Below are 14,942 nucleotides of genomic sequence, written 5' to 3'. Positions count from 1 at the left end.
CATTGCTTAGCATTTCTGTGAACTCCCTGTTTCAGAGTTTTGACAGCCACCTGGTTCGGGTGCATTCAGCCCCATGTCTGCCTGCGTATCCACATAAACAAGAGTCTTGATGCTTGTGCTTGTAACACTGCGCTGGTCCCGTGGTCAGCCTCGCTTCTGAGAGGCTGGAGTTGTCTGCGCAGAGGATGCACAATGGAGCTTGCGCCTTAGCATTAGTGAGACACGCATGATCACACCCAGCCTGCCGGGTCCCCCGGGACTCACACACATAATTAGCCCCTGTGCACCAGAGCCTTCATCGCCGTGTTTGCCACATGGTGAGTGTCACCCAGCGGGCCCGCCAACACGCGCACACAGAAGCCCTCCCGTCCCCAGCACTGCATTTGCCATATGGTCAGGCTCACCTGCTGGGGCTGGGGCAAGGAGACAGACGGGCAACACTCACACACATAATGAAGCTCCCCACTGGGCTGCCTTAAGAAATTAAAAAAAAAATAAAATAAAAGTTGACATAAACTGCCACATGACCAGACTCACCTGCTGAGTCTTGGGGCAGGATGGGGCAGTCACGCACACATGAGTTGGCCATCTCTGCCGGTGCTGCACCTCAGCGCATGAGGCTGCAATCGGAGCAGGAGGGATGTGCTCCCTTTCCCTGGGGCGACAGAGACCCTGAACCCACACAGCCCCTCTATCCCCCCGCTGAGCTGTGTGGAGGGGGACATGCACCTCAGTAACACCAGGACATCGGACAATAGGAGGAATTTCTTCACAGGAGGGGTGGTTGGACGTGGGAATGGACCGCACAGGGAGGCAATGGAGGCCGTCCCTGGAGGTGTTAAAGACTGGACGTGGCACTTGATGCCATGGTCTAGTTGACATAGTGGTGTTTGGTCTTAGATTGGACTCCATGATCTCAGAGGTCTTTTCCAACCTAACTGATACCCTGTGCTAACAAGCCTCTCCTCCTCATCGCCCTGTGAGCACCTCGAGCCCACGTCGACTCCCACAGGCAGGCACGAGCCCCCGGGAGGAGCTCCGGTTACCGGCACAGCCCCGTCCCCCGGGGCGCAGTGACGGCAATTGCCGAAGTGGCGGGCAGCCACCAGGGAGCGGAAAACGAATCCCGCTTTCCCCATCCGAGCGGCGCCAGCGAACAGCGGCCGCGGGAGGCGGGGCGCGGCGGGCGCGGCCGTGCGGGAGGCAGCCGTGCTGCGTGAGGGGCGGGCGGCCGGCGCTGCTCCGCTCACGCCCCGCCCGCCACCACCGCGGCGGCCGCAGGGCTGGGCGAGGATGGGAGTGGACGCCCCTTCCCGCGCAGGCCGTCCCCGGCCAGGCGCTCCCGGGAAGGGCTTTCTCCGGGCAGGACGAGCCCGGGAAGCCGCTCGCAGGGAAGACTCTCCCCGGGCAGGCTGTCCCCGGGGGGGGGCATCAGCCCCGCCGCCATGTCGGGCGGGCGCGGGGCTCCCCCATGGCCGTGACGCGCGTTGCCATGGCGACGGCCGGGCGGCGTTGGGGGGGGTGGCGGGATGACAACAAATATGGCGGAGAGGAGCAGGACGGCAGAGACGGGTCAGTGCCAGCCGCAGTCGCCTGGGCGGGGGGAGAGGGGGAGCCCCCCTTCTCCAGGGGCTTCTGGCGGTAGAGGGGGCCTGTCTCGCAGCGGAGTGCGGAGACAGAGCCCTTCTCCTCGGGGAGACGGGGGGGAGCACCTCTGGCCGAGGGCACTGAGGTGGTGAAGGGACCACGGCAGAGGCTTCTGCCCGGGGAGCTGTGACGAAGGGCAAAGCCCCTTCCCTTGGGGGATGAGGAGAGTCTTCCCAGGGATAAGGTGGTTGTGGGGAAAGCTCCTTCAGGCAGGTAGAGAGGGAAAAGCCCCCCGCGTTCCAGGCCTGCCTGAGCGGGACTGACCCGCTGTGGGGTGGAAGGTGCGAGGGCCAGAGGCCGGCTCACCTGGCCGGCGCTGCGGGGCAGAGCCCCGGCGGGGCAGAGGAGGAGACAGATGATGGGGCAGCCTGCACCGTGCTCCATCCTCCTGCACCGTGCTCCATCCTCCTGCACCGTGCTCCATCCTCCCGCACTCTGCTCCATCCTCCCGCACAGGGGCAAAGGTGGCGGTGGCGAAGAGCAGAGCAAACCGGCGGTGCAGAGGAGCTCCCCTTACACAAGAAACGACCGCCTGCGTGAATTAGCATGGAAAAGTAATACGTGAAGACACAGGTCTGGAACTGAAACTGCAGAACAAGGCTGGCAGCTTGCGGGTTTACCTGCAGGTGCTGCTTGACCTGTCTGGGAGGTGTAAAGTACCCGGAGACTGCAGAGGGACAGCGAGCAGCACACCCGACAGCTCCCATCCCTTACACTGTTACTGAGGATTTCTTTAAGGAAGGTGCCAAATGTTATTCTTCCTATTCAGGATGTATTAACAATGGCTTTAACTATGGTGAAACTGAAGTTTTGTGTCTCCTCATAAATGATAAGGACCCTCTAGGTATAAGGGGTCTTTCCTGTTGTAACAAAACACCGTTAAGGTCTTTTCCAATCCATGTGAAAACAAAAGCCCTCAAAATTTATTACAAAAATTAGAGACGCTAACATTTGGAAGATGGAACAAAGATGACAGTATTCCTGAATATTTAATCTTCCACAGTACCATACATAAATTATCTGGGTTCCTGAACCAGGAGTTCATTTTCCCAGCCTGCTGTGTTAGCTGCTGTACCTCTGCTTTTCAGCCTCCGAAGTGGCTCCAAATGAATATGCATTACCCATAGAACTGATCTTGGATTTTTGGGCCACTTAAGGTGAAAAAAAAGGATAAGTATGTCAAATGCTGTTGTGTTCTGGGAAATGATACTACAGAGTCTGCATCTAAATGGATTGTCCATATGGTTCTTGAACTCCCTGTGTTCAGCCATACTGTCCATGAACCCGTGGCAAAACACTGTGAAGTTCACTATGTGTTGAACTTGTCCATGAGACAGGTGATTATTTTCATCCTCTGCACACTGCAACACTGCTAGCACAGGTGATGAGCTCTGCCTGAGCTATGAATCAGGGAACAGATCTCCAGTGGCCACTGGACTTTGTCAGCTTTCCTGCCACCTCTTTCCTGCCCTTGTCAGTAACTTCAGCATGGAATGTAACTTCCATACTATCTCCAGGTTAATGTACATTGTGTTCTCTGCTGTGTTAGTTAAACCTGAAGCTTCACAGTATTTGCTTTTTAATTTTAACCCTGCCCAGAACTTTTCCCACTTCTGACCATTGCAGCTGACTAATCAGTTATTGTCTTATAAATGTTGTGTTTCAGCTTCTTCCAAATTCATGTTTAGTTACATGTCCTGGTACATGTCTGCTTGAGTTATACAGAGCTTGTCTGGCCACTTTGCAAGTTTAATTTGCAGGTCCTACTGTTTTGGAGAAACCTGATAAGGAATTAAAAATGCAAAGAACCACAAAGATAGGGAGAAGACTCGAAACCCTCAGAGAAGAGGAAGCAAGCTTGTGATCTTGGCCCACTTTAAAGAAAGGTCATGGAAGCTAGGCTGTGGGGAAAAAAGGTGGGGTGATTTGGATTTTTTCTGACTGCCAGCTGACACTAAGTCGACAGGCAGGTTCTTTCCATGGCAAATCCCTCAAAGAATCTCTTTTTTCCTTCCCTCTACTGCTGGGTGACACTAACACTGTTGTTGAACACATAATTGGGGAATGTTCCTGCTGCATCCTCACTGCTTAGTGTGACTTCATCTTATGTGAGATCTTGAGCAGTCATAGGAATGTAGCTCTGGAAACTGAATTTTGCACAAATGCAAGGAGAATAAATCATTACAGAAGGACTGAACATTATTCAAACCATATAAATCAATTTAGCCTGTATGAGTATGTTATTCTTGGTGGATTTTTTTTTTTTTTTTATTAACAGCAACCTCGTGTTTTTAGTTGTGGATTAGATACCACAAGCAGTAACTCTCATCATCGTATCTTCCCATCTTGAAATACTGATTGTTATTTGCAATTTTTGCCTAAGGAAACTGTGTTACAGAGAAGTTGAAGGTAACCTATTCATGCCTTATAGCAGCACAGATTGCTGGGATGGACCATTCTTTACTGATTTAGTTCAGAACCCAGGTTTGACCAGAGTCGATGTCAGAAAAAATACAGTGTGCACTTAGAGATAAGGGATTATAAAATAAGGTTTCTTCTAAAAGTTATCTGACAATGAATTATGCACATCTAGGATGCTTATGACCCCTCTAAACCCTTAGATTTGAAAACACACTGTGTCAAGACATTTTGTAAATTAATTATACTTTGTAGAAAATACATCTTTTTATAATGCAAGAATTTTTCATTTCAGTTTCATTAGTCTCTCTTTCTGTTATAGAAATGGAAATATATTAATCTGTCTTATTCTTATTATATAGGAATAACATTCTAATTCTTCCCTATAATTAGGGAAATTATATATATTTCCCTATATACAAATATTTTCATATTCCATTCTTTTTCTCTGTAAATGGCCTTTTGTTTCTGTTTTTGCAAATTTTTAACCTTTTAAATTTTTTTTTTTTAACTGGGGTGGGGGATTAGGACACACAGCATTGCACAAAGCAGTTCAGAAGAGGAATTTCCATCAGCTTTTAGTCTACTGTTAGGCTCAGCATTATTCTCTACATCCTGGTTTCAACCAATTTGTGTATTTCAAGTAAAATTGAGACTTAATATGGAAGGTAGATTATCTCACACCTGTCTAGTGCAGAGTTCATATTCTGCTGCTGTCCTCACTGGACTAGGCAGACATCTGCTCTAATCCATTTAAATAGTTTCTGTATTTTGATGTTTGGTTAGAGTGCTGCAAATCAGCTCACTTTACTCTGAATTAGTCTTTTTCCCATTGTAGTTGGCTCCTTTGTCCTACCTGCTTTCTTGAAAGTGTTAAAATCTGCTTTTTGCAGTAAACTCTGAATTTGTTTGCCTCCTGTTTGGTTTTCCAGGCTAAAATCTTCATGTCTCAACCTGGGAAGCCAACTTAAAAGCAACAAAAAATCTTCACAAATGAGGTCTGCAGGAGGATGAAAGTGATTGACTCTAGTTAGTTTCTCTCAGGAGCTTCTTGCTTTGACTCCTAATTGTTTTGCTCAGCTGACTTTGCTGTCACAAACCTCTGGAAGATACAGGGTACAGGAAAGCAACCAGTTTAGTTAAGTTTCATCAAACTCAGATGAATGTTCTTTTTCCAATTCTGTAGCAAAGAGGACATTTTAGCTTCACTAAGGAAGGTTTAGGCGTAGGTCATAGTGAGTACAGAGTACCTGTATTTGCTAAATTTTTTGACCCATGAACCAGAGGAAAGTATTTTCCAATTTATAATTTCACTAGTTATCTCATTTTCCCCAGGTTTCTGTTCAAGGCATCTGTATTGCCTTCAGAGGACTTACATCTGGAGACCTGACTGATCGAAGGGTGCAGGTTATTTCTGAGTTCTGTAATAGTTTTCTATCTGAGGCAACTGCATATTAGCCTGGATTGACAGTTCTAATATGTGTTATTCCACAGTTTGTGGAATAGTCATTTTGTGGATATTAGTATTTCTGGTATTTCATTGTGTCATCATCACTAAAACCATAGTGAAAGCAAAAAAAGGCATTTACTCACAGTACTGGACAGGATATAAATAAATGTCTTTAGACCCAAAATCCTGGTTATCAGAATGAACAGACTTTCCAGCTGAATATGGAGTTTTTAATGTTTATTTACATGTCAGGGTCGGCACCTTGCAGAGTGGTGTTGAGTCACATTTTATGGTAAGAATGGTTGAAATGTTCAAAGTGTTCACAGCCATGCTGTGACCTGGCTTCAGCAAGGAAAGCTGCAAATCTCTGTTGAATGCTCAAGCCCCCCCCCCCCCCCCCCCCCCCCAAATTTGTGTAGGAATTAGTGTTCCTAAACCACTTAGTGTTGAGCTCATTATTTCATACATCTGCACATGAAGGGGCCAATAGAAGAGCTGTGTAAATCCTGCAGCGTTTTCTAATTGATTTTAATATGATAGTGCTGAGCTGGATTGTTTTGAAGATAGCTTTTCATTATTCTTGCAAAAAAGAATAGTAGTTCTTTAAAAAATATTTAATCACATATGGTATGACAGCATTGTAGTGTCAGGAATATAACTGCTTTCTTTTCAGTGGCCTTAATTGTTAAATAAAAAGCCAAATTAAATAAGAACATAATTTACTTGTCTTTAAATATAGGCTTTTTTGATAACCAATTCACTGGCTTTATCATAAGGAAATTTAAAATATGAGAGATGAGCTAATTACTTTAACAATGTTATTTAATCTTGGTCATTAGAACAACACCACACATTAGTGGTACTTCTGATTCTCCAGGTAAACTTAATTTCTTCGATTGGATTAAATGTTCCTAAATGATTTCTGAATTTTAAAGTGTATACAAACAACAGAGCTTACTTGGTAATCCACACGACTAACCTGTAAGCATAGCAGTGTTCCAGCGTTTGGGTAAAGACATTGCAGCCTTCATGCTGAAAGGGATCTGCCCACTGGATCCTCCTATCAACACGAGGAGGAGGCTTCAAACGTCAGTGGAAAACTGTGTGGGGACTGGGCCCAGCCTTGCAGATGTTCACACAGCAGAAAGAGCTGTTTGCAGTTGTTTATAAAATGCTGCAGGATGGATTTGTAAGCAAATCTGAAATGGGTTTTGTTCAATAAAGTTATTTGCCAGAAATTGCATTGGTACATTTCAGCCAGAGCAGTTGGAAGTCCAGGGGACATCAGAGAAAGGTCTCTTAGTAAATCTGAGGCCCTTTGTAAGACTATTAACTGTTGCAGTTTTACCTGCGTAAGTTGAAATATTCATTGAAGTTGCATACAGAAATTAACTCTAGTCGCTGCAGAAAGGTATTACAGTGATCATTAGACTCTATTGCCAGTAGGCTGCTATTCAAATAATTTCCAACATTTTTCAGTTATCCAGTGTAAAAAAAAATCCCCACTAGAAAAATTCATCGAAGAGCTGCTAATATATTTTTGGTACTTAAAGCTTTGATCATATTTTTGTTACATAATTTTCCATATAAGGAGACCTGAGAAATACTAATGAAGGCTTTATACAGCCAGAAGATATAATTTCAGACAAAGAAAGAAACAGGAATGTGTTGGGTGTTGCAGTTGCCATTTTTGAATGGTTTACCATTTCCTAGCCATATTTCATACATTTTTTTTCTTTGACGAATAATCAAAGCTTTGAAAAGTTACTTACCTCAAGCCTCCCAACGTTTTTTCTTGCAGTGAAGTTCAAAGCACCCTATTAATTACTAGCACTTGTGAGAGGAGGCTTTTGAATTTGTTAAAAGTAAAGTGAGACATATTGAGAATTTTAATAGGTTTTATACTGAAATTTGTAAAACAGAAGTTTCTGCAAGTTTCTTTAGTGTGGCTGTCACTGCTTTTAGGAGGCAAAAGTCTCATGCAAAAGACCAGATTAACCTCAGAATGCATTTATGTGGCCTACATAGCATTTCTGGTTTTGGAAGTGAAGCTATATAGATCTAATGCTCAATAAAATAGGTTTTTAAAGTCATCTCCATGTGTTACAATGGAACCAGCCTGATCTCCACATGGGGCTATTAACAGGAGTGGGACCCTCAGATCTGCACCAGCCTGCCCTCCAGGTGAGACACCTCACACAATAGCTGTCAGATGCCACAGAAGAGATGGTTGCTTGTCTACACTGGGAAATTTTCTTTCCTCCTCTTCCTCTTTCCTCTACATCGCCTGCTTAGGGACAGAAGTCACGGAGAAAAATGGCTGAATAGTCATTGTTACCTTTTTTGAACTTTTTTAAATGAAGATGTCTGATAACTTGGTAACAGAAAGCAGCAACCCCTGCATAAAAGAGGTGGTGGAGGACACGGAGGGGAATTTGTGCAGCTCTTTCCTGCTGCGTCACTGAGATGCAGCCGTGCTGCTTTGCTCACAGCAGTGCTGCTGGACATAGAGCAGCCCCAGCACAGCCACCTGGGTGTGTGCATGGGGCTACATCACTCCTGTTCTGGAGGATTGATCGTGCTGCCCTTTTCCAGAACCATGGGAATCTACAGAAACCAGCTTAGATTTCTCAAGTGATCCCCCAAGGTAGTTGGCATGCAGAGCCTTGATGCAGAATTGCCATGTTTAGATTGCATTGTACCTGAGATAATAAGTTCTTCTGGGCTCAAGCTGTGTCTGCCATTAATCTATAATAGAGGTAAACCAATTTACAATTAATTGAAGTTGGTTATGGGTACACATCAATGTAACCCATATCCCAGCTTCCTCGTGGCATTGTCCCCGTAACTCATTTTCTTGACTTTGCCACAGAGGCCAAGCCTGCCATTTAAGAAGTGCTGTATTTGTTAACTTTGGATTTTTACATACATTTTTTTTAAGTAATTTTACTATTTGTATGTTGAAATGGTTTGGAAAACTACTTTACCAAAATAGTAATGACTTCCATTTCATTTTGTCACAGACTCTCAAGCTCAGGATGTGGACTTTAGTATTAAATCTAGGGCTCTCATCCTGCAGAAGTTTGGCAATGAATTTGATGCATTTTTGTATAGTAAATGCTATTTGTGATTGGTTCTATTTTAGGATAAGTAATGTATAAAGGTTAGAGACTAAAACTTACATGTTCTGATACATATATTTTCTAATATACATATATATCCCTGTTCTCTCAGTATGGTAAACCAGCTGATTTCATAGTTTCATTATGTCAAAAATCGAGCATAGAAAAGGAGATGGAGGAAAAAGTAGTTGTCTTAATATTGTTAGATGATTAAGCTCTCTAATGATTCCATTTACTAATTCACAGAGCTGTTTATTTAGCAGTGAATCTCACAATCATGAGTGAAAACTGGCATAATTTTCCTTTTACATTTTGTTTCATAAGCACCTTGAAAAATGTGTTGAATTTCAATCTCCACTAAAGCAAGTGGAACATCAGTTCCCGTGAATCACCAGAGCAGAGCGGTAGGAATCCATTGCCAGGAGAGCCCTTTTGGATTCATTGCAGCTCTGCTGATGTGTTTTCATTTGCAATAAGCAGCGGAGTCACTTTGTGATTGCAGACAGCTTCAGTGCTGGGAAGCCTGGCAAGTGACTGTCAGGTTTTCATGCATATAAAATGCAGATGAGGTGGTGTGATGTGTTTGATTAATGAAAAATTCCTCAAATAACCTATACAAATCCAAAAGCAGCAGCATTATTTCATGGGAACTGTCCATGTGAAATAGTATTGTGAGATAAACTTGCCTCTGTACTACTTACCTACACCCAAAGCCTGTGGTGCTCCAGAATAGCAGCTGTTTTGTAACTAGGCACAGTACCACTGTATCTGCTGGTTATTTTATTTCTGAATGCTACAAATAAACAGTAATTTGATCTCAGAGCTTTGTCTGTGTAAGCCTTCTTGAAGGTGGAATTTTTGGCCTGTGTTCTGAGTATTTGAGGTATTTTGTATGCATTTCATATTCCCATAAATATTGTATCAACTTAGTATTTGCTTAGTTAAAAAACCTGCTGAATATGCTGTATTAGTTAGTAGCATTCTCTGTAGTTTTATTCCTGTTATGTTGCTGATGCAAGACAGTTAATAGATCGTTTGTTTTTGCCGACATTTTTATGTTAGAAAATGGGAATTCTGAAACAGTATTTAAGTTTTTTTTTGCCATATGATACTTTGTGAATAAAATAAAACTGCAATGATCTAATTGTTTGAAAAGAAATACTAGATTATGTTCTTAAATAAAGGGAATGTGAGTGGACAGTGGTTGGATCAAAGGAATTCTCAATGGCTTAAAATACTGCTGTTGGGAATGGACTGTTTTGGAAAGTAGAGGGAAATACTATTCTAAACGAAGAAGTTGAAGGAGTTGTTTTAGTGAGTAATTACAACTATGGCAGTAATTAATAGTGTAATTGATTTCAGCAACCTGGGGGAACAAATTATTTCAGAAGTAGTACTAAAATCCCCAAATTATTTTAAATATGCAGTAGTGAAGAAGAGTGTAACTCGAAAGTGAAGCAACTGTGGCTGAAAGTACTGCTGGCATAAGTTGGCTGGCAGAAGACATCCCCACATCTCAAAACAACAGGTGAATAGGAAGCAAGAGCCAAGGAAAATAACAGTTTAACCCAAAGAAGGGTTATGTGAATGGTATGTAATAACCAGGATGGAAATTACCCGAGTGCTGAGCTTGCCTAGTTTCCCAGTACCTCTCTCATGATGAAAACCCAAGCAGCTGCAGCGACCACCTTTCTTCCAGTCACCTGGGAAATACGAGGTCTTGAAGAGAGGGGTGGTGCTGTGCAAAGCTGCTGGTGTGTTTCCCCACAGCGTTTTGTGCCTGCCCTGGAGCCCTCATGGAAGGGCCAGTTTCCCATGGATAGAGATTCATTACTGCCATAATGATGTTAGTGCTTGAGTCAGGAAGTGAAGTCTCCTGAACACTTGAATTGATCATAATCAATTTTTTTTTTTTAAATTTGGACAGGTGCATCTGCAAGAAATTTACAGTAGTTGCACTTTAGGTATGAAAAAATTAACATAGCTGTTAATAGTGGGTTTGGTGTGGTGCCACAGCTGACCTGAGGCTCACCAGGCTGATTGCTTATGAAGAAGAGCTGAGAATGAGATAAAAGCCCTATCCAAATTAGAAAGCACAGCTGTATTCCCTCAGTGCTAACCCTGGAATAATGTCCATGATCCAGCTTGCTAGCTCAGCATCACAGCTATGCTGTCTCCCTTTGGCCTTCCTGGGACTGAGCAGATAAGCTCATGCTTCCACACTATGGCACAGGCATCTCTTTAAATATAAATTTGGAGAGTTCCTGTTCAATCAGCAGACATAGTAAGACATGGAAGCGGAATCTGGCATGACCAGGCTAATTTTCATAAACAGAAAAAGTGTTGTTTATATGTTCCATACTTGACCTTGCTGATACTCTTGAAAGACTTCCATGGTACTTCATATGCTGTTTTTAGGAGATGTCTTTTTTGGACAAACATTTTGAATGTGATAGTCAGGGCTGAGGAGTCTGAAAACAAGGACAAGAAATAAAGCCTTGGCCTTTTGCAGAAGCAGAAATAAACCTACTTCTCTGTTATATCAAGAATATTTATTACCTAATAAGTATTTTTCAGTTTCCCAGTTGAGAATCAGTTGGTCCCCATAAAGGAGACACACAAAGTTGTTAACTTAGAGAGATTAAACTTTGTTAGTCACTGAAGGCTATATAATCTTGGGTCAGGGTCATTGCATCGGTTGCTACATAGGAGATGCTTTAGTTATATTTAGCTGGGCTCAATGTGAGTTATCTTTAGTTTGGAAATTTATTTTGTCATGACTTCTTCCAGTTATGCTGTCAAGTTTAAGCGAGATAATGCGCTTTTGTTAAATCAGTGCCTCACACCTAGGGCAGCTGTTGAAACACGGGTATATACATATTATCCAGGAATATATATGGATGTGTGCACAGCATATATCCATGAATCTCTCCCTTTCCTTTCACTTCTGTCTTCTCTCACATATAACACAAACCCCGGTATATAAAAACTGATTTGTTTCAGTACTAAATAGCATGGGAAATATTTACAGCATTTTAGGATGGCACCAGCAAATACTAGTGAGTAACTTCAGCCACCACCATCTTTTTCCAGTTTTGTGAGTAATATCAGGTTTTGCCCTTACCTGAAATTTCCTCCACTACAATTCCAAGCCCTGCAATTTCCTGCCTGCTTGACTCGGTATTTTTTGCAGGTCACATGCCCTCCTTGTCTTTGGGAAATCAGTTGCATACAAATTTCAGAAAGATATGGGATGCTGTGGAAGAGTTTCACTTCTCAAAGTTCTTTGTTACCACCCAAAGGATCAGCTTTAACTCTTCGGTTCTCTTCCTGCCTCAGAATCCCTAGACACAGAATTTCCCCTGAAATGGTAGGAACAGCCTCCAATTTTTTTTCTTGACCCAGAACTTAAATTCCTGTGTGCTCCTCGACTGGTGTTTCAGCATCTACTCTTATTCACATGCAGACCTAATTCTCTGGGCCATGCCTTATTTCCCAGAAAGGGTGGACTTGCTGATACTTTTTTGCAGATGTATCTCTGAGGACTAGTTCAACTTAATAGCTATTATCTTCTCTTTTCTCTGCTAGCTGGGGTTTCATATTATGTACTATATTTTTGTTTACTGTTTATGTGTTCTATGCTTTTGTTTGATGTGTTTTTTTTTTTTTTTAACCTAAGTATTGCTACTATAGCAACTGTTGCATCCTGTGATACCTTTGATGTTATCATGATACCAAATACTTGTTAAAAAATAAATCTATACATCATGAAATTCATTGATCCTTACAATGTGTTTAAATAAACATCTTTTCAGTTAATGCATTTGATACACGTGTATTTTCCATTCTTTTTAGTTTTCATTTGTGGTAGAATTTTAGTTTAGAGCTTATAAGTACAGCAAAAAGAGTAATGGATTTTTTTCTTGCTTACAGAGCTCAAAGCATTAATTACGTTTTAAAATTTTCATTAGAAAGATCTGTTCATACCTTCTTGGACACTTTGGATTTCACTTAAGTGACACAAAAAATTCCATTGCCGTTTGTTTTTAACATTAGGGATATCCTTTGGAATAGCCCACACTGAGATAATAAATGAGTAATCTTGAAGTAAAGCTTTTAGGTTGAAGATTGGAAAAAAATATCACATATGAAACAAGTACAAGTCCACACAAACTGACTTTTCTTCTTTTTCTCTAAACTCATAAGACAATGCCAGCCCCTGGCAGTGAGGAGTCATTGTGCAGAGCAGTGTCTGTCTGCCAGATATCTTCAGTTGAATGTTCTTCATTGGATTTTGGACAGGAGCTATAATTGACCTTGGACTGATGGTTGTATCTCTGTGTGGATCTGGCTTTTTTGAAAGGACCACATAGTGGAGATTTCCCATCACCTTTTCACACTTGACCAGCCTGGTGGTCAATGCTTTGTTTTGGGCTAAGGCACCTCATGTATCTTTTTGTCCCTACTTGCCCTGGGCTTTCTGCTCAGTATATTGCAGTCAAAGTCCTATTTGTAATGCCACTGAGCCTTTTGTAGGCAACCCACGTGTCACCAGCTTTAGTGATCATTTTACTTTACATATTTGCATACAAGAACAAGATTTTCCACCCTGAACTTTGACTCAGACACCTATTCCACACCTTCTGCTAGAGTAAAGGAGTTTGGGTATGTGCGTCTAAAGAGGCATGAGGTATTTAGATCTACTTATTTTTCTTACCCAAAATAAAAATTAATATTGGATTAGCTAAGAAGTTGGGTTAGGAAGGTTGAAAGGTAATATTATCTGGTAGCCTCTGAAGGAAGAGTAACTTGTGCAATAAAATTAAAGATCCAAAACAAAAATATGGTTTCCTTCTTATTGTGCAACCAACCACAAGCTCTTTCAAGTCCATGGCAGTAAGATTGCAGTTTAGTTCTCCTGACTACTTTTAGAATCTCTGCAAATCTCAGAATTTGCCTGATAGTCTCTGCTAAATCTCTGCTAAACTACAGTTCATCTTTACTTTGCTTGTTTTCTTGAATATGAATATCATCTCACAGTTTGGAGACAGACTTGACAAGCAGTGTGTTGGTCAAACCATAGGAGGAAAGTAATTGAAGAGACAATTGCTGTAAAGCTGCTTAATCTCAAATTTGGTTTTAAAATGACAACATGATGTTACTATTTTTTAGAACTAGACCAAGCTGTATGACAATGCCTTCTTGTGGTGACCAACATTTTCCTTGTTCTGCTGGACCTTTGGAATAGGTAATGGTGACAGAATGGGCAAAGTACCCCAACGTGAGGCAGCAGGTGTGACTGCCAGCATGCTGGGTATTGTCTCAAACCCTGGGATTTATAGTCTAAATATATTTTTTTTCCCTTTCTTTTCAGATCACAGTGCCTGTGATTTAAGTACATTTCAGATTGACAGCACTCTGCAGTATGTTTAGATTCTTCGGGTCATGCCCAAGCCTTGCTTTGGGATACACGGCTGTGAAGATCAAAATGACAGTTGTGTTTTCTTCTTTTTCTTAGCATTTTTAAGTCAGTGGAGCTGGAATTCCAAGTTTCTGACTGATGCTGCCTGTAGGATTTTTAGAATAGCTGCAGAGCATTCAGAAGTCATAGCAGAAATAGCTTTTCTTCCTGAATATCAGTGTTTATGAAGCCTAGGGGCAACGATATAAAAGCTTTTATTTAAAAAAAAAAGTCAAAGAATAAGAGAACATGATCAGCTACCGAGACTATAGACTTGTACTAAATACTATCATTTAAAAGTATTTTGCTAAAATGACATTGTTTTCAGGTTTGTGGAGCAGACACTGTTATTGGCATAACTTCCATAAGTGCTACTTAGCCAAAGCGTGAGTTGAGCAGTATTCGTCTGGAGATTTGGTATGTTTTGGAGCTGAGTTGCTGTTGGTTGTCTGAATGATTTTTCTTTTTGTTGCAACCTGTACTGAGAGCTCAGATTCACTTCTTTGTGTGGATTTCTATTAACAGTACTGCTCAAGGCTGATGGAGTTTTTCTAGGATACCTGGAAACTTTTCCTGGCCCCTGGATGATAGGGATCTGGCAATTAGATCTTCATACTGTAGCTGTTTCCAGCAGCAAAATGTATCCATATTTTATTCTAGAATGAGGATCTCATAAGAGAATGCAAGGTATCTTGATGATATTTGTAATTAAAGAAAGACTTCCATAAAGTTGCCTTGCAGTTGTAGGTTTTTGTGTTCCCTCACCTTTCTAATTGGCTGTCATTGTTAGGCAGTACGTGTGATTAGAAGAATGATGTAGGTTTTCCAGGCAAATTCCCGCTAT

At 42.1% G+C, this 14,942-nt stretch overlaps 1 protein-coding gene across 1 annotated transcript in view; it reads left to right on the top strand.

The window, feature by feature from the left end:
* Window positions 1-1,471: 1,471 nt before the first annotated feature.
* AGBL4 (AGBL carboxypeptidase 4) overlaps window positions 1,472-14,942 on the top strand; it is an 882,078-nt gene continuing 868,607 nt past the window's right edge. The window contains 2 exon segments of the mRNA XM_066192785.1: window positions 1,472-1,516; window positions 1,518-1,572. Coding sequence (XP_066048882.1) covers window positions 1,472-1,516; window positions 1,518-1,572 — 100 coding nt within the window.

The sequence above is a fragment of the Chamaea fasciata genome, unplaced genomic scaffold (genome assembly GCF_029207755.1).
Source record: "Chamaea fasciata isolate MVZ Bird 193981 ecotype frontalis unplaced genomic scaffold, bChaFas1.0.hap1 SCAF_10, whole genome shotgun sequence".
NCBI lineage: Eukaryota > Metazoa > Chordata > Aves > Passeriformes > Sylviidae > Chamaea > Chamaea fasciata.
The sequence above is the reverse complement of the archived record's forward strand: the minus strand, read 5'-3'. Positions and strand labels throughout refer to the sequence as shown.